Below are 21,624 nucleotides of genomic sequence, written 5' to 3'. Positions count from 1 at the left end.
GGTTTTCTTTGATTTGCTTGCTACCAGTGTTAGTTGATTATGTCTGAACCAGCACACAAGGTTTTCTGAGGCAGGTGAGGATCTACTCTTTACAGAGCTTTACTGGTTTATTCTTACAAATAATAGAGCTTTACCGTATAGTCAAAGCTATGGTTATGCCAGTTGTCATGTATGGATGTGAGAGTTGGACCATAAAGAAGGCTGAGCACCAAAGAATTGATGCTTTTGAACTGTCTTCAAGAGAACTTTCTTCTTGAGAGTCCGTTGGACTGCAAAGAGATCAAACCAGTGAATTCTAAAGGAAATCAACCCTGAATATTCATTGGAAGGACTGATGCTGAAGCTCCAATGCTTTGGCCACCTGATGCGAAGAGCTGACTCATTTGAAAAGACCATGATGCTGGGAAAGATTGAGGGCAGGAGGAGAAGGGGATGACAGAGGATGAGATGGTTGGATGGCATCACTGACTCAATGGATGTGAGTTTGAGCAAGCTCTGAGAGATGATGATGGACAGGGAAGCCTGGCATGCTGCAGTCCATGGGGTCACAAAGATTTGGACATGACAGATAACACCACCCTTGTGGCAGAAAGTGAAGAAGAACTAAAAAGCCTCTTGATGAAAGTGAAAGTGGAGAGTGAAAAAGTTGGCTTACAGCTCAACATTCAGAAAACGAAGATCATGGCATCTGATCCCATCAGATCAGATCAGTCGCTCAGTTGTGTCCGACTCTGTGACCCCATGAATCACAGCATGCCAGGCCTCCCTGTCCATCACCAACTCCTGGAGTTCACTGAGACTCACGTCCATCAAGTCAGTGATGCCATCCAGCCATCTCATCCTCTGTCGTCCCCTTCTCCTCCTGCCCCCAATCCCTCCCAGCATCAGAGTCTTTTCCAATGAGTCAACTCTTCGCATGAGGTGGCCAAAGTACTGGAGTTTCAGCTTTAGCATCATTCCTTCCAAAGAAATCCAGGGCTGATCTCCATCAGAAAGGACTGGTTGGATCTCCTTGCAGTCCAAGGGACTCTCAAGAGTCTTCTCCAACACCACAGTTCAAAAGCATCAATTCTTCAGTGCTCAGCCTTCTTCACAGTCCAACTCTCACATCCATACATGACCACTGGAAAAACCATAGCCTTGACTAGATGAACCTTAGTTGGCAAAGTAATGTCTCTGCTTTTGAATATGCTATCTAGGTTGGTCATAACTTTGCTTCCAAGGAGTAAGCGTCTTTTAATTTCATGGCTGCAGTCACCCTCTGTAGTGATTTTGGAGCCCAAAAAATAAAGTCTGACATGGTTTCCACTGTTTCCCCATCTATTTCCCATGAAGTGATGGGACCGGATGCCATGATCTTCGTTTTCTGAATGTTGAGCTTTAAGCCAACTTTTTCACTCTCCACTTTCACTTTCATCAAGAGGCTTTTTAGTTCATGGCAAATAGATGGGGAAACAGTGGAAACAGTGTCAGACTTTATTTTTTTGGGCTCCAAAATCACTGCAGATGGTGACTGCAGCCATGAAATTAAAAGACGCTTACTCCTTGGAAGAAAAGTTATGACCAACCTAGATAGCATATTGAAAAGCAAAGACATTACTTTGCCAACAAAGATCCGTCTAGTCAAGGCTATGGTTTTTCCAGTGGTCATGTATGGATGTGAGAGTTGGACTGTGAAGAAAGCTGAGCACCAAAGAATTGATGCTTTTGAACTGTGGTGTTGGAGAAGACTCTTGAGAGTCCCTTGGACTGCAAGGAGATCCAACCAGTCCATTCTGAAGGAGATCAGCCCTGGGATTTCTTTGGAAGGAATGATGCTGAAGCTGAAACTCCAGTACTTTGGCCACCTCATGTGAAGAGTTGACTCATTGGAAAAGACTCTGATGCTGGGAGGGATTGGGGGCAGGAGGAGAAGGGGATGACAGAGGATGAGATGGCTGGATGGCATCACTGACTCGATGGACATGAGTCTGAGTGAACTCTGGGAGTTGGTGATGGACAGGGAGGCCTGGCGTGCTGAGATTCATGGGGTCACAAAGAGTCAGACACGACTGAGTGACTGAACTGAACTGAACTGAGCACCAAACAACAAAATTATACCATAATTGTGTTGTGTATATGTGGGTATGTGTGTGTGGGTGTATGTGTGTGTCTGTAAAACCAAACTTCCATAAAAAATGGGGTCCAGTGACATAAGAGAATTTTGCAGAGTAAGATTCTAAGTGCAAATATTAGGTTGGTGCAGAAGTAATTGCTGGTTTTGCATTGTTGAACTTTGCCATTTGATATTGGAATACATTCTTAAATGTGGTTATGTTATACATCATTTTAATGTACACTTCTTAGCTTTATGTTTTTTGCTAATGAATTATTACTTGCTGTTTATATGTATTTTAGACTATAGAAATGATGTTAGACAAAAGGCAAATTCAAGCAGTTTTCTTTTTTTTTTTTTTGAGTTTTTTTTTTTTTATAAGAAAAAAAACTTTATTTGAAGTGTTCACAAGAATTTTAACATAGTAAACCTCAACTCAAACATTGACACACAAACAATAAAAAATATTAAAGAGTATCATCATACATCATTTTGGCAAAACAAGATGGTCCAAGTTCTTGTCACAAAACATTGCATAGTGACATTTTTCCTGTCCAATGACTAACTAGATGAAAATACCACATTTCTTTTGTGTCCTTAAGAATATGTAGGTCATTTATCGATTATTGAGTTTTGAGAAGATTCATCTACAATATATTCCTCTGAAAGCTCATAACCTGACCAATTTTGCCATCATTACAGAGTCTAAGAGTGCTGCTACCTGCCTCTCAAGCAGTTTTCTTATTTGAGTTCAAAATGGGTCATCAGGCAGCAAAGACAGCCCCCAACATCAGCAACACATTTGGCCCAGGAACTGCTAATGAACTTACAGTGCAGTGGTGGTTCAAGAAGTTTTACAAAGGAGACGAGAGCCTTGAAGATGAGGAGCATAGTAGCCTGCCATCAGAAGCTGACCGTGACCAACTGAGAGCAATGATTGAGACCTATCCTCTTACCCCTAAGTGAGAAGTTGTCCAGGATCTCAACATCAACCATTCTATGCAGCATTTGAAGCAAATTGGAAAGGTGAAAAAGCTCAGTGAGTGAGTGCCTCATGAGCTGACCACAAAGCAAAAAAGTTGTTTTAAAGTGTCCTCTTATTCTACTTAACAGCAGACCATTTCTTGATCAGATTGTGACATGCGATGAAAAGTAGCTTTTATATGATAACCAGTGATCATTAGTGGTTCATCATAGTGGTTGGACCAAGAAGAAGCTCCAAAGCACTTGCCAAAGCCAAAGTTGCACCAGAAAACGGGTCATAGTCACTATTTGGTGATCTGCTGTCAGTCTGATATACTACAGCTTTGTGGACCCTGGTGAAACCATCACATCTGAGAAGTATGCTCAGCAAATTGATGAGATACGCCAAAAACTGCAATTCTTGCAACCAGTATTGGTCAAAAGAATGGGCCAAATTCTTCTCCACAACAACGCCCAGCTGCATGTCACACAACCAATGCTTCAAAAGTTGCATGAATTGGGCTACAAAGTTTTGCCTCATATCCCATATTCAGGTTACCTCTCACCAACTGACTACCACTTATTCAAGCATCTCGACACCTTTTTGCAGGGAAAATGCTTCCACAACCAGCAGGACGTAGAAAATCCTTTCCAAGAGTTCGTTGAATCCCGAAGCACAGATTTTTATGCTACAGAAATAAGCGAACTTATTTCTCATTGGCAAAAATGTATTGATTCCTATTGATTACATTCCAGTGTAATGGTTCCTATTTTGATTAATAAAGATGTGTTTGAGCCTAGTGCTTCAGCTTCCCAGGTAAAGAGTCTGCCTGCAATGTGGGAGACCCAGGTTCAATCCCTGGGTCAGGAAGATCCCCTAAAGAAGGAAATGGCAAAGAAGGAAATGGAGAATCCCCGTGGACAGAGGAGCCTGGTGGGATACAGTTCATGGGGTTGCAAAGAGTTGGACATGACTGAGCGATTTCACTTTCACTTTCACTTTTGAACCTGGTTATAGTGGTTGAAAATTCACAGTCCAAAACCACTATTACTCTTGCACCAACCTAATACTGGCTGGCAGTCAGATGGCAGAGCTGATATTGCTACTCCTGGTACAAAGTCTGCCTCAACTCCACTATGAAGGATCATTAAAAACAGGAATGATCATTCTCATTAGATCTAACAAAAAGGGAAGCAGAAGATTCAAAATTGTCAAGACTAGTTGAAATATTCATTTTTGTGCATTAAACCTTGTACCAAGCATATATTATGCTTTCCAGTATTAACTAATGATGGTAGCACGTGTGTACAACTTATTAATAAATATAAATGCATCCATGGAGCCTGCACTAGATGTTTACAGAAAAGGTATTTGATCAAAAAGGGCTTTCAGAGCCCTGCTCTGATGACATTAACTCTGATTTTTTCGGCAGCTAAAACCAATTGAGATTCTCAGTTTTTAGTTGTGTGTCTGTGTCAGATGGTGAGTAGCCTAAGAGTTGAAGTAACTCTCCTGAGTCCTCATGGATAGTAAATGAAATATTTTCTTTAATGTACTTTTTATTTTTTGGCCGTACCACATGACATGTGGAATCTTAGTTCCCCAACCAGGGATTGAACCCACACACCCTTCATTGGAAGCACAGAGTCCTAATTACTGGACCACCAGAGAAATCCCATAAATGAAGTCTTGAATTTGAATCCTGGCTCTTCAGCCACTCTTGTGAGAAGGGGCGAGTCCATCCCCTGCCTAGACTTTATTTCCTCACTTCTGCAATAAGAAGTGTGAAGGAGATGATCAGGATGGTTTCTTCTCACATGACTAGGTGGAAGATATCAGGCTAGAAAAGCTGGTTGAAGAAATGGAGGCAGAGCCCCAAGATGGAAAGATCAGAAGAGAAAACTGCAGAGCAGGCCATGTGGCCAGCCTGGAAAGAAGTCTCAGAGGCTACCAGGTGGACAGGGTCAGGCTTTGACTGGGAACCCCCTTGATGGAGGTCATATGATAGGCTGTGAGGTGGGGCTTCTCATCTGGGCCCACATAAGGTTCTTACAGGACTTCCCTGGTGGCTCAGACAGTAAAGAATCTACGTGCAATACAGGAGAGCCAGATTCAATTCTTGGGTTAGGAAGATCTCCTGGAGGGGAGGGCATGGCGGTCAGTCCAGTATTCTTGCCTGGAGAATCCCCATGGACAGAGGAGCCTACAGTCTATGGGGTCACAAAAGAGTCAGACATGACTGAGCAACTAACACACTTTTTTTTTCAAGGTTCTTACAAGAGGGTAGATGAAGTGTAGTGGGTGCTGGAAAGATCCCCCATCAGTCAGCATGAGTTAGGAGAAAACAGTTTAAAGTGTTGGTACAAGTCAAGCATATAAATCTGTTTAAAGTAGGTAATGCAGAGGAGTGATTTGCATAACCAGCAGTGGCAGACAGCAGCAAACGCTCCACAGCAGAGAAAAGGCCAGAGTTGTCTTTGCACCTTGATAGATCCCAAATGAGGATTCCACTTTCCTGAATAACAACTTCATTAGCTGTTTCCATTTAATAACAGCAACAACAACAAAAAATCAAGCTGCAGTTTTTCTTCCTTTGCTTTTGCCTGTCTTCTTGTATAATACACATTGAATAAGAAATCTAACTGAATTTCCAGCATTTTTTTTTAAATTTTGCAAAATTGTAAGTGTACGGAAGAGTAGTAGGGCTGCAGGCACAGGTGGGCAGATCCTCTCAGTGAGGGAACCAAGCCTTGGGACGCAGCTAACTTGTGACCACCTTGGAAGCCCAGCTTCAGCAGCCCTCTGTGCCCTAGCCATATCGCTGTCAAGGTCATGTAGCTTAGAGTTCTTTGGTCTCTCCCTCACCTTCAATTACAGAAACACATCAGTTCTTTATTCATTCAGTAAATAATTTATCAAGAGCTTACTCTGCTCCATGCATTCAAATTCCAGGGCAAACCCCTGTGTTGGCAGAGGCTTTCTTTTGCCCACTCAGAAATGAGCATCACCCATGCTTGGTGCTGGCAATCCAACAGTGAGGACGCTGTGGTCCCTGTCTTCAAGGAGCTCGTGATCTGCTGGGAGATCACAAGGTTGCCCGATAGCCTGACAACATTAGCAGAGACAGCCCTGGGATGCGAGTGCTAGGGTACCACTCCAGGTGGGGTCTGAGGATGAGCAGGTGGTTTTCAGGTGAAGAGAATGGGTGGAAGGTTCCTTGTAGGGGGAAAAATTTAGAAAAAAGTTTAAGCATTGTATGAGCTCCATTAGGATTCTGAAGCCATGTGTAGTAGGGCTGCTTGAGCTGGATTGAGTAGCACCAGATTAAAGCCATCATACATCCCATTTTACATCCGGCTGGGAAAAACTTCAGCCTGTATGAACAGATGAGAGAATGGAGGTCCAGCGAGACCAGGTGCACTCCAGGGTCATGCCAGAGTCAGGGCCGAGATCTGACGCCCTGCCCAGGGCTCTTTCACTACAGCCCTCCACTTCTCCCTGATGGGCAGCTCGGATGAGTTTTGTATTTGCTTGGTTCTATTTCACAGTGGTGTTGTCTCTCCAACACTTTCCTCTCATGATCCAAACCTGGCCACTGTCCCCGGGAAGCAGTCAGGCAGATCTTCCCCATCGCTGGCATCAGCCAGGGCACCTCAATCAGGCCCAGAGTGTATGGTTGGGCCAGTGCCAGAGTGTTTGACACCCCCCCCCAACCCTTGGCCTGGCACAAGCATGCCTTTCTGGCAGAGTTCACCCAGCCTAATTGCTTGTTTTGTATCCCAGCTGCCTGACATATGCCAAACCCATGTGTTGACTCACTGGTGTCAGACAACTATACTCAAACATTTCAAATTGGCCTTGCTGAGCTCCAGCCAGCAACTGGGGACTATAATCCATGTATTTCTATAACCCCAGCACCTAACACAGTGCCTAGCTTTGAGTAGATGCCTGGTGTTCTAAATTATGTGAATTTCAGTGAGCGCAGGTGAATAACACAGTGGTAAGAAGGACCTGGAAGTATTAGGAGACCTAGCTTTGAGCCCGCTGAGCTCTTTGTTATATGACCTTGAGCAAGTCTGCTCTCTCTGAACTTCAGTTACTTGATCATTTCTCACCTAATAAGCACTCAGGGAGAATATTTCATGCTTACCCAGCCCTCAGAGATGGAAGCATGTGGGATAGCTGTGCAAATGTGAATAGTATCACTGGATGACAGCCACGTCGTGGAGACATACTTGGAAGGTTTAGAGCAGCCTAGCAGAGGGGTTATTAATTGTGCCAGGAAGAGCTGGCAACAGCCTCACTGAAGTGATGACAGCTTAGATGGGACCCCAAGAATGAGTAGAAAATAACCCCGTTCTGCCCAGACAGTGACCACAGAAAAGCAAAACACGTCAGCTCTAGGACTGATGGTAAGAGGATCAGATAAGCCAGCCAAGAAGCCAAGTTGGTGGCACTGATTTGTACCCTGCGTTAGTGATTTCTCACCAAGGCGACCTTCCGGTACAGAATTTCACAGTCAGAGCAGCACCTGTTTCTGAGATGCACTGATCCTTAGTATGAGGGTCAGTCTTGCAGTGGTGGACGAAGCTGGCTCATACCAGTTCACGGGGACTGTTTATTAAGTGTTCAGGAATTCTGCAAGCTAGTTCTTAAGCACAATAATTATTTAAAAAACTACATAACATCACACATTATATTAAAAGCAAAGGTAATAAATAATCAAAACTTACCACTTCCTAGTTACTTCACTGTCTTCTCCTCACCTTTGTTCTAGAGTTTATTTAGGTCTCCTGTGTCTCTATGATGGAAATACTGCTATCTCATGGTATCCTGTTGGCCATCTCTTCCCAGCTCTGGATATGGTGACATCTTATCGGTAGTATGGAATCGGCTATGGTGGAAGTCTTTACACCACAGAAATAGGCAAATGCTGCAAGTTAAAGTCACTGTTCTTTGGAAAGCCAGTTGTTAAACATTCGCCACTGCCCCACTGGTGGTATCTGATAAATACCTGGATGAAGAAGGAAAGCGTTTGGGAGCCCAACACACACATCTCTTCAGACCTCCCTAGACAAAAACACGTGGCAGGAGACACATTTCCAAGAACCATCCCTGGAGCAGACTCCCCCAGCCTCTGTTGTTCCACGGAAGACTTTGTGTTGAACTGGGTTTTTCTTGACAACTGAAAGTCATGGTCAAATGGAAGGAGGATGGAAGTGTTTTTCTCCAGGACTCAATTTCTGAGCCAAATGCCTGTTTTGGCAGGAGGCCTCTGTGGCCCACTGGGGTACAGGGAGTCCACTTAATCTTCTCCAGAATCCAAGGCAATCCACAGGAGCCCAGGCTAAAATTACATCTGCTCGGGCTTGCCAAGGTGGAGGTGACGTGATGGCCAAATGGTGCTGATTTAATGTTGCCCAATTATCAGGAAATCCCTGAAGGGAGATAAATCAGAGGCGGCCGGCCTGCCTGTGGATGACGGGCAGCAGCCGGGGCAGCCCCCCAAAGGAAACCATCCCCAGAGGGCTGGTTATCGTCCAGACACACTCAGAAGTCACAGATGTCAGGGGGAGGCTGGAGAGGAGCCAGCACCAGGAGATGCGATCTGTTAGTAATTCTCTAGAAGGACAGAGTTCCAGCAAATAAGAAATCCAATTTTCCTCCATTAGAGAAAGCATCTCTCAGTACTGGCTGAATACAATTGATGGAATAAATCTTTCGCATTAGCGGAGAGATAATTTTACCTAAATATATTGGGAGACCTTCAGAACAGGAACGGAGAGTCTTTGCTGAGCTTCACCTGCTTAACTTGCTTGCCATGTAATTGCATTTAGACCAAGGGCCTCAGAAGGAAACCACTGACTGAATTAACATTAACCAGATTGTGTGTGGTGGTGGGGAGGGGAGGGGGCCGGGTGGGGCGGGGGCTGTCAGTGCATTGTGGGTAGTCATCCCTGCCTTCAGAAAGGACAAGCTCACACCGGCGAGCCCAGCTGCTTACAAGCCTGGTGTTAATTGCTTTTCTCATCAAACAGAGAAAAGTTTATCACTCTAGGAAGCTAGAGATGTAGGTACCTAATAAAGCAGAGGCAGAGTTTAAGATCTTTTTTTTTTTTTTTTCATGAATGCCCACAGGCCTCATCACTAGCTCTTCCCCAGGTCAGAAAAAAGCCTTCCGAACTGAGGTGAATGGAGAAGGTGGTCTGGACATCAGCGCCTATATCTTTGCCTAAGATTTGTCTTGTTCCCTAGGGTTGTCTCCCCAGCGTCCTGATCCCTTAGGACCTTGACACCTGTGAGCATCTCCACATGCACCCGTTGGCAGTGGTGTGCAGACTGGTCTAAAGTTGGACCCAGAGCTGAGGCCTGGACTTCAGGGCTGGCTCTGCCCCTACCTCCCTGTGTGGCTTGGAGCAAACACCATGACGTCTGCGGACCAAGTTTCCTACTCTTCTGCTAACTCAGCGATTTTCAAACTAGCCTTCCTCTGGCTTCTCCACACAGTAAGACTCCACAGAGTTGCCTTCAGGACCATCCCAAGCAGAAAAGGGGGCCCCACCCCTACTTCATCCGGAGATCTTGTTTTTAATGGTTTTCCACTTGGGGATCCTTATAAAATATCATCTGCTAAGAAGATACTGTTTCTGAAATATTTGGAAAACATCATTTTGGATGATCTGTGATTCTTCCACTTATTTACTCAGTTCACTGTTTCTGTGTGTTTACACAGTCACCTCCCTGAAGAGGGGCATGGCAACCCACGCCAGTGTTCTGGCCTGGAGAGTCCCGAGCCTGGTGGGCTACAGTCCATGGGGTCACAAAGAGTCAGACACGACGGAAGCGACTTAGCACACATGCAAGCAATCACCTAGTACTAGTTAGGCATTTCCAGGTTCTCTAGAGAGAGGGAAAAAAAAAAAAAAGACCTTGACCGTGGCCTTAAAAGAGGTGGTGATCCATGGAGAGGAGAAACGTGTATGTGTGGCCGGGCATCACGGGGCTGGTGCCAGGTTTTGGAAGAGACTGTGACCAGTTCTAATTACGGGCATCAAGAAAGGCTTCAGGGAAGAGGTGTTGTTTGAAGCTGGGTCTTTAAGGATGAGAAAGTGGGGAGAGGGTTGCAGGATAATGACATCTGAGGAAGATGGAGGAACATCACACAGACACAGAGGCTTTAAACGTTTGCCTGACAAGCTGGGGAAAAGCAGATGGCTTGTTGCCTGGAATATAGGAGAGTAGGGAGGTGGTGTTGGGAGAGGTGCTGGGTTCCAGAACCCGCTCCAAGGGGACCTCAGCTTTTGCCCTCCTCCTGTCTCCTGTGCCAGATGAGAGGAAGTGCTCTCCATCCTGGTCACTTTCTTCAGTGTCTGCTTCTAGTGAGACTGTTGTGCCAGGATGTATGCCATACATAATGCCGTGTATGGAGTTACTCTGAACATGGATGAAGAACAGAGAATCAAAGAGCTGTGACCAAGCCAGGATTTGAACCCAAGTCACATGACTGCAAATTTATATGCATAACTATACTGTAGGGCTTCGCTGGTGACTCAGGTGGTAAAAGAATCTGCCTGCAATGTGGGAGACCCAGGTTCTATCCCTGGGTCTGGAAGATCCCCTGGAGAAGTAAATGGTAACCCATTTACCAATTCCAGTATTCTTACCTGGAAAAATCCATGGACAGAGGAGTCTGCAGGCTACAGTCCATGGGGTCACAAAGAGTTGGACATGACTGAGCAATCATGCAACACAGACAACTGTACTGTATGGGTCCCTTGGATCAGTTTCGTCTCCTTACAGCACTGTACAGTATCCGTAGAACATAACCTGTAAGTGAGACATCTGAAAATTTTTCTCAATAATAATTCTTTAGAGAAAGTTTGATGACTTAGTAGGTTAGTAAGTAGTAGTTGGGGTTTTACATTGTTGAACTTTGCCATTTGATATTAGAATACATTCTGAAATAAAAGTGGCTTGTTATACATCATTTTAATGCATATTCCTCACTTTATTATTTTGCTCCTGACTTATTAATTGCTGCTCATTTTTCCTTATTTTATACTGTAGAAATGATGTTAGACAAAAATCAAATTCAAGCAATTTTTTTTATTCGAGTTCAAAGTGGGTCATAAAGCAGCAGAGACAACTCACAACATCAATCATGACTTTGGCCCAGGAACTGCTAACAAATGTACAGGGCAGTGGTGGTTCAAAAAGTTTTGCAAACAGACAAGAGCCTTGAAGATGAGCACAGTGGTCGGCCATTAGAAGTTGACAATGACCGTTGAGAGCATCATCAAAGCTGATCCTCTTACAACTACGAGAAAAGTTGCCAAAGAACTCAACGTTGACCATTCTATGGCCATTCAGCATTGGAAGCAAGTTAGAAAGGTGAAAAAGCTCCATCAGTGGGTGCCTCATGAGCTGACTGCAAAAAAAAAAAAAAATTCGTTGTTTTGAAGTGTCATCTTCTTTTATTCTACACAACAACAGTGAACCATCTCTCAATCAGATTGTGACGTGCAATGAAAAGTGGATTTTATATGACAACCAGTGATGACCAGCTCAGTGATTAGACTAAGAAGAAGCTTCAAAGCACTTCCCAAAGCCAAACTTATACCGAAAAAGAACGGTCCTGGTCATTGTTTGGTGACGGTCTGCTGCTGGTCTGTCTGCTTCACTAGAGCTTCCTGAATCCCAACAAAACCATTACATCTGAGAAGTATGCTCTGTGAACCAATGAGATGCACCGAAAACTGCAACGCCTGCAGCCAGCATTGATCAACTAAAAGGACCCAATTCTCCGTGATGACACCTGACCACACATCGCACAACTATCATTTCAAAAGTTGAACATATTGGGCTGTGAAGTTTTGCATCATCCACCATATTCACCAGATCTGTCGCCAACCAACTATCACTTCTTCAGGCATCTTGACAACTTTTTGCAGGGAAAACACATCCACAACCAGCAGGAGACAGAAAATGCTTTCCAATATTTCATCGAATCCCAAAGCACAGATTTTTACTCTACAGGAATAAACAAACTTATTTCTCATTAGCAAAAACGTGTTCATTGTAATGGTTCCTATTTTGATTAATAAAGATGTATTTGAGCCTAGTTATAATGATTTAAAATTCACAGACGGAGGCCACATTAACTTTTGTACTAATCTAAAAAAGATTGAGGCAGTAAATAAAAAAGTAGTGCTCATGTTGAGTGGATACCATGAGCCCTGGGTGCCAAGATATATCTGAGTGACCTGCCTTCTGTCTTCTTACCTGCTAGCCAGGGTTCTACCATCATAAGTAGGTCATGTTATTCTCTCTCTTCTACCCACAGGCATGCATGTGTCATTCGTGGTCAAGTCATGACATCAGATGGGACCCCACTGGTTGGTGTGAATATCAGTTTTGTCAATAACCCTCTCTTTGGATACACGATCAGCAGGCAGGATGGCAGGTAAGAGGACTTTTGGCAACCAGAGCTAGTAAAGACCCTGTACTCGTGGTCTTGCCAACATAGCTGCTGCTGGAATGACATCGTGCAGAGAGGATGGGACCTGGAGTCAGAGGACCTGCATCCATGTGCTCAACCCTGCAGCTCACTTGCTGTGAGTGAGGTCTTGTAGCTGACTCTGTCCTGAGTCATCTTGGCTCTAAATTAAGCAGTTTTTTCTTTGGTTCTCAGAGTAACCACTAGGTACCTTATATATATTTTCTTGTTTCATAGCTTATGATATAAAATACTGTCACATGGACCATTTTCTATAGACCAGACAGCTCCTAAAGTCTTAGCATTCCTGCTGCATGGTTCCATCTGCAACCACCTAGGTCTATGGAGGCTGCTGATTGATAACTGAGCTCTGACCTTAAGATCCCTGTGAGGACCTTTAGTTTACCAGCCTGAATGAAGTCAGGTCTCTCTAATCACTCTAGCTCCCCCATTTGCTGGCCATGTGTTCTTGGACCTATCTCCAAGCCTCTCTTGGCCTCATGTTCTTCATCTGTTCAGATCAGATCAATTGCTCTGTTAAGTGGTCCCTAATATTATCAGTCTTACCCAGTGGCGTGGTAAGTATTCAATTCTTTGATAGAAAAACGCCATGCACGTACTAGGTGTTTAATAAATTTTAGTACCCTGCCCCACTCTGGTTCACCCTGTATCTTCAGGGTCTAACACATAGTCAGTATACAATAAATATTAGCTATTTATTAAAATTACAAATTGGGAAGGTGATAATTCCAGTGCAAGCCATAAGACTATTTCAGAGAGAAGGGGAGGGAAAGGAGGAAAGTGGGATATTTAGGCTGTCAGTGGTGACAAGTCCTCTATTTTTAATAAAATCAGGTAGTGGCAGTCCATCTGGCTAAGTGTGGGCCCATAAGGTTGATTTTCACTCTGTGTTGGAAATTATGCTCCAGCCTGATTGATTTTAGCACCTCTTTAATCCAATCTCAGATGTGAACGTGCCCTGGCCGAGGTGATAATGAAGTAGAGTCTCATCTGTTTGTAGACATGTGTGCCTCTTAGATGGGACTGGCATGCTCGGCATGGGAGGCCCACTCCCCCTCCTCCCCCTCCCCGTGAATGGAAGAGGTTGGTGGCCAGTCCCCAGGGGCCGTCTTCCCCGGGCCAGGCCACTGACCCCCAGAAGCACCTCAGTATAGACTCGCGCTACAGCACAGAGACGTCTCCTCCTTCCTGGTGTTTTCCCCACCTTCCACCTCTGGGCTGCCTGCTTTATGGAAACGGCAGATGTGAGCACTGTAGGTAACAGGTGTCCTGACCACATTATTACCTGCTGTGAAACAGTCATCAAAAAGGAGTCATGGCGACTGCTTTTTTTTTTTTTTGCCATAAAACTTGTCCAGGAATCTTCCTGGGCGGTCTAGTGGTTAAGACTCCATGCTTCCACTGCAGATGGCAGGGGTTCAATCCCTGGTCAGGGAACTAAGATCCTGTATACTGCACAGAATGGCCAAAACATTTTTTTTTTAATTAAAAAAAAAAAAAGCTTGTCCATCGTTCTTGTGAGATAGCAAATCGTCCATCCTCGGCTCACTGTGCTTGGTTAGGATGGATCCATAAGACACACCAGAGTCCACTAAGTTTGGTGGGCCTTGGGCAGTGCCTGCTTAGCACCTCTACGCTTTGACTCCTCCTGCTGTGCTGTCCCTGCAGTCTCTGCATGACAGCATGGTCGTCCTGGGTGGTAAGTGTCAGTCGTATGTCCTGTACCAGCCAACTAAATCACACCATAGCGGCCAGACTCTGCCATAATCTAGAGCTTGAGTTTCAGAACAGTTCTTACCAGTGCATTTATGGGGCTTACATTTTCTTCCCATCTCAGACACTAGATAATGCATGGTAAAGTCATTACTTATTCTCGAAGCGTTACTTATTCTCTGAAGAGCCCTGTTTGTTATATGCGAATGAGGAGCATCTTGCCAATTTCCCTCCCATGTTTTCCTGACTCACCTTTTCTATTACCTCTCACACCCAGGAGAAACTGAAAGGCTACAGACACAGCCTGGAGATAATAGTGTATGCAAGTCCAGGGACCGGGTCCAATTCATCTTTGTATTCCTCACTTGTTCTGCAGGCCCTTTGCCTATACCCAGATCCACATCCCCCTCACACTTACACACACCCTCACACTTATACACACACACACCCTCACACTTAGACACACACACACCATGCTGAAATGCCAGACCTCAAGTCGTAAGATTTCACAAACAGAAGACAGTAGCAGGGAAGCTAGCCAAACAGATGATTAGAAAGATGGAAAATAGAAGTCATGAAGAAAAATTTAGAGGAATTAGCAGACAAGAGAAGCAGCTCAGAGTCATTGAAGCACAAAGCCCAGGGAATGGAGCCCAGCGCTTTCCTCATCCATTATCTCATCTATCTAATTAATAACTCTGCCAAGTAACAGTGATCACCAACTTCATCTCACATGAGGAGATTAGGCTCAGACAGGCGATGTCAGTCACTTGTGGGCTAAGTAGCAGTGCTCTGACCAGCCATCACTAAGTTTGGGCTTCATGTGAGAAGCAGGCCTTCCCTTTGAGGTCAGAATCACAGCCGTGTCCGCAGCAAAGTTTCCCTTCAGATGAGCGGGCCTGGCTCTTAGCAGCAGCCACCCCCAGCCGGCTCAGGGCCTTGAGAAAGCGTCTTTTCATTTTGTCTTCATTCCCTCCGCACACTCATCCTCATGTGAAGGGAGCGTGTAAGTCAGGCCACAGTCCTGCTTGACAGTTAAAAATGTTCCGCCACGCTGTTCACCTGGAGCTAACTGCATCAACAGTGTTAATCGACTGCACCCCAATACAAAATGCTTTTGGTGTTAAAAAAAAATGTCCTGTCAAAGTACAAATGCTGTCATTTCTATGACAGAAAACTTGTTCCCTGGGTGTTTTCCCCAAACAAAGCCAACACCTAAACTCTTAGCTGAAAATAAACACCTTCCCTGGTTTTTCTCTATCATCAAATATCAAAGGATGGTGGTACCCAGCTTCCTCTACACAGAGGTTACATGAACCTAGAAGGGGCTCAGTGAAGAGCAGGCAAAACAGATAAAAAGGTTTAGCATAACACGGAAGAGTCAGGCTTTAGAGCTTGGGAACCCAAATCCAAGGGCACCATCTACCAAGAGCAAGATTTGATGCTAGTTCAGTGCAAAACCCCTGCAGCTTCTAGAAGAGGGAAGAGCAAACTGGAGCAATGAGGCTAATCCTGCCAGGGGCATTTATCTGGGATGAAAATGAGGTCCTGGGGTAGGGTCCCAAAAACCAGCTGCACAGGTAAACGTTGGATTGACTTAGAGTAATAGCCAAAGGAGGGAAGAACTTAGGGTGTTCAGTGTACAGTCAATTCAGAAGAAGTTGACAGTGTCACTCATGCATTCGATCTATAAACTATTCATATAACCATGAAACACTGGGTTAAGTTTGGAGAGACTGAGCGCAATCGGTGTCCCTGGGTCTGAGAGTGAATGTGGGATCCCAGTGCACAGTGATGGTGCAGAGGGGACCCGGGGAGGGGACTGGAATCCTGAGGGGGCCAGGAGCTAGCAGAAGCCCTCCATCCAAAAGAGCAAGATGAGAACAGGCCTTGGAAATGCATCCTGAGAGTAAGAGCTGAAGGGCTCTGTCCAAGGAGACATCAGAGCCGGGAGGTGGCAGGTGGACAGGATCAACGTTTCCAAGTCGTAGAGGACTGTCCAAGGCAGAGGCAGACTAGTTTGAAGTCACTGCAGCTGGAAGAAAAAGGCCTAGTGGCTAAGGCGCCATAAGGAGAGGGAGCCAGGCTCACTCCACACCCCCCGAAAAGTCTACTAACAGCCAGAACTAACCAGAGACGAGACAGTCCTCCTGGGGGCAGAGCATATCATCACTGGAAATTTGGCTCCTTGGAGGTGATTCTGTAGAATGAAGTACAACATCAGATTCAGAGAGAGGACTAGGTCCGATGGCAGTGAAGTTCGCTTCCAGTGAGTCAGCTGTTACTTGATTTTGAACTTCCTGTTTTGATGGGGGTGGGTCTGAATTAATCTTGTTGCACATTGAACGTGAGGTCTTAAGAAGCAGCCACACACTCTACTTGACAAAGCAGATGCCGCTTGCAGAGCTAGGGATGTATCTGGGCTTGCTGCTGGGCCTCCTTTGCCATTTTCTGTAACGTGAGCTCGCCTGGTCTCTGGCCACAAAGCTGCAGAGCCCCCAGCTCAGACACTGTATGAGGCAGTGTCAGAAACATGGGGTACAAGTGGGGACTCAGTTTCCTGGGATTTAAAAAAAAAAAAAAACTCCATGCCAAGGCTTGAATGGGCAAGTACCCTGCCAGGTCTGTCTGCAGGTGATGAGAATTAAGATGCTTGAGCCAAAAGCAGAGCTGGCAACAAGTGCCTGGCCATCCCCAAGGGGCGATGAACAAGGGCTGGGTGACCACCTCTCAGCGATACTGCCGCAGAGATCTCATCTCATCTCAGAGTTTGGGACCCCGTCTTCTGGTTCCTCTTTCACTTAAGTTACGGTGATTCTAACCGCACCCTTCTCTAAACTTCACTGTTTTGTAACTCCAGAAGCCTGGTTGAGTATCATAATCAGAGTTAAAGTTACTATTTTTGTTATTGTTGTTTAGTTGCTCAGTCACGTCCAACTCTTTTTGCGACCCCATGGACCTGTAGCCTGCCAGGCTCCTCCATCCATGGGATTTCCCAGGCATGAATACTGGGGTGAGTTGCCATTATCTCCTCCAAGGGGTCTTCCTGACCCAAGGATCAAACCTGGGTCTCCTGCATTGGCAGGCGGATTCTTTACCATTGAGCCACCAGGGAAGCCCTAAAATTACTGAGGAGTCATAGAATCTTAATGACTTAAGAAGAATTTATTGGAACCTTTGCCTTTTACAGATGAGACAGTTGAGAATCAGAGAGGCTAAGTGACTTACCCAAGATCACACAGTAGCCCATGGCAGAGCCAGGACTAAGCTTAGGGTTCCTAACGCCAGGGCAGGGTTTGCTCTGCTGAAGCACCACAGCAGAGGCTCATCAGCAGTCCTGTGTCCTGGAAAACGGTTCTCCATAGCAGGTTATTATTTGATCTTGGCAAATTCTCTGTGGTGAATCACTTTCAAAACAATAATGCCTCCCGGGATCTGGGTCATTGTGCGTGACTGTGGTCAGGTCTTTGAGGTGTTAGGATCTCCCTCAGCAAGTGCTGAGACCCTTTGGTGTAATTTTTCCTCCTTTCTCTGCCTCTCTCCTCTTTGTCTGCCGCTCCTCTCCTTCTCACCCTCCCCTCCCAAACAGCTTTGACCTGGTCACCAACGGCGGAGTCTCCATCATCCTGCGGTTCGAGCGGGCCCCCTTCATCGCACAGGAGCACACCCTCTGGCTGCCTTGGGATCGCTTCTTCGTCATGGAAACCATCGTCATGCGGCACGAGGAGAACGAGATCCCCAGCTGTGACCTGAGCAGCTTCGCCCGCCCCAACCCTGTCCTGTCTCCTTCCCCGCTGACGTCCTTCGCCAGCTCCTGTGCAGAGAAGGGCCCCATTGTCCCGGAAATCCAGGTACACCCGGGTTTCTGAGTTGCATTTCTCCATGCTTTTATTTCATTTAGGGGGTGGGGGAGGATCTCAGAGACAGGGGACAGAGACAGCCATCAGCCCACCACCCGGAACCCAAGGGCCAAGACCCCACTGCGGGGTGGTGTCGGGCTATGACAACCACCACCTTACGCATTTAATACACGTGAGCCCTTTAAAGTGCCTGGCATCCTCCAAGATGTAATAAATCCCCATGCCCTCTCCACTCTGCCATCCACTTCATTCTACGTCCCCTTTCCCCAGCTTCCAGTGTCTCCCCTCTCTCATTATTTCTGTTAAAAATAGTGATGATAATTTCCACCAAGAGGAGTGAGACAGGAGGTCCCAAATGTTCACATCACACTGAAGATTAAATGAGAAAACGTGTATGAGATGCCTCACACAGTATCTGGCACCTACTAAGTGCTCGACAGATTTTAACCAGTATTATTATGAAGATTATTTTACACGCTCCACCTTCAGGCCAGTTAATGAGTGCTGTGGCTCAAATCCATGCATGTAAGTGCTTTACTCCGTTATCATTAAAAGGAAGTAATTTGGAAAAATGCATTTTAATCTGATAGAAATCGAGATAGATTCTTTGCCTCACATAGTTGTGTGGAGTTGAATTTCTTTGGCCATCCAGGCCCCGTTTCTCATGGCCGAAAGGAAGGCTGGGGAGGACAAGGGATGACGGTGCGAAAGCTGGGGGAGAAGCCCCAGCCGTCCCACCAGCCTAACGAGAGCTCTGGAGACTGGCACCTTAATGATCTCCAGTGTCAGGGCAACGGGGCGTTTAGACGTGTTCGTGTGTGTATTTCTTGCCTGGCTAAGCAGGCACACTTCTCTGCTGTGCCCTGGTGAGTGGCTTCAGACACAGCCCAAAGGAAGGAAATGCAGCCATTTGGGAATTCTCCTTGCACCCTCAGATTGAAACCTGACTCCTTTTCAGAGATGCAGCACGTCTCCACCACCAGGCTGACCTTTCTTAGGAGATGGCTGTCGGTGGAGTTGGAGCTTGCTGGAGAGGGGTGGTTTGTTACTCAGCCCTGGTTTGGCTCCGGCAAGACAGCTTCCCGGGAGCAGGGACTTTGGAACAAATGAGGTGAAGGGTCCTCCTCCTCTTTACAGTGCTCCCTGGGCTGAATGTCTACAAGCCTGGCTGGGTCACAAACCTTGCTTATTATCAGATATCATGAAATACATGATATCTGGTTTCCCCAGTCCTGTCATTGGCTAGCCTTTGCAAGTACAGGGAGATGTGCATTTTAAAGGGTGTGTTAAGGAAAGTATTAATAAATATGTATGAGCACATCAGGATGGCACTCGAGCCCTGCTTTGCCTAGAACTTATGAGCCGAAGCTGGGGAAGATTGCTGTCATACAGGCCCCATCCCAGAAACATCATGTGTTCGGGAGAACGGAGCACCAGTGAGAATTCATTCCGGTCTATGACATGGACAGAAAGGAAGAGGCCTTTCTTTGTGAAGGCCCAGTTCCCCCGTGAACACGAGAGTAAAATAATCACTGTCTTTTTAATGGATATGTTAGCCTCAATTGATTTGACGTCCCCTTCTTGAAACAGAGCCCAGAGCATCAAGCCGATAAAAGTTCTCCCTTCAGCCACGTGCCTCAGCGTCTTGGCATTTCATTTTCAGCATCCTGTCTTGGAGCCAAGCCCTTTGAACCAGCAGGTGAAGCACTGCCTTCCCCACCAGGCTGCTCCTCCAGCACAGCCTTGGAGCACACAGGCTCCAAGCAGCCCGTCTGCCCTCTTTCTGCTGGTGAGCTGGGGGCCATTCGCTCCTGGTCCCTGGCAGCCTGTACTTCCAGCCCCGCCTAATGGCTCCATCAACATCTTGTAGCCTCTGTTTACCCTCCTGAAGAGGAAAGTCACTTGTAACAGATCTTACCTTAGGAAGGTTTTGAGAGAGTAGCAGTTCTTCTAGTTGAGACAGCTCTCCACATTGATCCCAGGGCAAGGTCTGTCTTCACAATGCCCCCTGCTTCCAGCAGCAGCAGCAGCCACAACAGCCATAGTACCATCATCCTGCTTAGAAACATTTACTGGGTATTCGTTATGTGCTGGGCCATTTATATATGTGGCCTTCCCGGTCCGCAAGCTAACCTAGTGGGGAAGCTGCAATGCTGAGGTTCTTCTGGGTCTTCTGGGATGGCACAGCAGGTGAATGAGAGGTGATGTTAAGTATTTTTTACACACGTTATCTTATCCTCTCACTAATGCAGTGAGTTGAACATCGTCATCCCTGTTGAAAGGGGGAAGAGCCAGAGGCTCAACGAGGCAGGGATGTGCCACTTGAGAGTGCGCCCCGGACAGCAGGCCTCTGGCTCTTGTCTTCCTCCCCCACTCCCTCCTCCTCCTCCCGCTCCTTTTTGCAGTCCGCTTTCTCCTCCTCCCCCTTCCCCCTCTTCCTCCTCTGCCCCTCCAACACCCAGAGTCTGTGAGGCTGCAGCCGCCTCCCCTCTGCCAGTGATTCCGTGACCGTCACCCACTGTGATCTGTCTCTCCAGGCTTTGCAGGAGGAAATCGCCATCTCCGGCTGCAAGATGAGGCTGAGCTACCTGAGCAGCCGGACCCCCGGCTACAAATCTGTCCTGAGGATCAGCCTCACCCACCCCACCATCCCCTTCAACCTCATGAAGGTCCACCTCATGGTGGCGGTTGAGGGCCGCCTCTTCAGGAAGTGGTTTGCTGCCGCCCCAGACCTGTCCTATTACTTCATCTGGGACAAGACGGACGTCTACAACCAGAAGGTGTTCGGGCTCTCAGAAGCCTTTGGTAAGCCTCCCCACCGCAGGGCCCAGCGCCGTCCTCAGGAGACAGGAAGGTTTGGGGGGACAGGGCTCTTGGTCCTCTTCCCTTGTTTGATCCTTGCTCCAGTTTCATTCCCTTTCTAGATTCAGCAAAGGCAGAGTGAGGAGGCAGAGAAGAAGTAATGTAAAAAGAAAGGAGAGGAAGGGAGAGGAAGCAAGGCAGGCAGGCAAGAAGAGGGTCTGTTGAGAATCTGCTCCGGAGGGTGAACTCTCTGTATGTTGATATCTCAGTTAATCCTCACAACCACCCTGTGAGTCAGAAAGCATCCTCGTATTCTGCACGAGGAAGCTGAGGCCCAGAGAGGTGAGGGGACTTCCCAGGGCCACACAGGGAAGGAGCTGGGCCGGATTTTCCCCAGAGCTTCCTTGAAGTTTTGCGTTCCACCGCCTCCCCACTGGGCACGCTGGGAGCCAAGATGCTGTCCCTCGCTGTTCACAGTCCCTTCTGGAAACCAAGCTGCTTCTGTGGTCTCTTCAGAAGCAATGAAGCCTTGCCACCTCTTTCAGGTGATATGAGAGCGCTGAGTGCTCTCCAGCCCGTCAAGGCCTCTCTGCACTGGGGCTGAGGCTTGCTTTCCTGAGATGACTGGCGACCATGAAAAAGCAGAGAGTGGCTCCTTGTGGGGCTCAAGGTC

At 46.6% G+C, this 21,624-nt stretch overlaps 1 protein-coding gene across 14 annotated transcripts in view; it reads left to right on the top strand.

Moving 5' to 3' along the window:
* Window positions 1–21,624, top strand: part of TENM4 (teneurin transmembrane protein 4) — a 1,162,188-nt gene that overhangs the window by 1,068,986 nt on the left and 71,578 nt on the right. For all 14 annotated transcript variants that reach the window (XM_086385810.1, XM_086385811.1, XM_086385817.1 and 11 more), the window contains 3 exons: window positions 12,403–12,522; window positions 17,879–18,140; window positions 20,687–20,954. In XM_086385810.1, coding sequence (XP_086241936.1) covers window positions 12,403–12,522; window positions 17,879–18,140; window positions 20,687–20,954 — 650 coding nt within the window. The remainder of the gene's footprint in view (window positions 1–12,402; window positions 12,523–17,878; window positions 18,141–20,686; window positions 20,955–21,624) is intronic.

This window comes from Bos grunniens, chromosome 29 (genome assembly GCF_055505025.1).
Source record: "Bos grunniens cultivar Pamir isolate PY7600 chromosome 29, Bosgru_T2T1.0, whole genome shotgun sequence".
NCBI classification, from domain to species: Eukaryota; Metazoa; Chordata; class Mammalia; order Artiodactyla; family Bovidae; genus Bos; species Bos grunniens.
The sequence above is the reverse complement of the archived record's forward strand: the minus strand, read 5'-3'. Positions and strand labels throughout refer to the sequence as shown.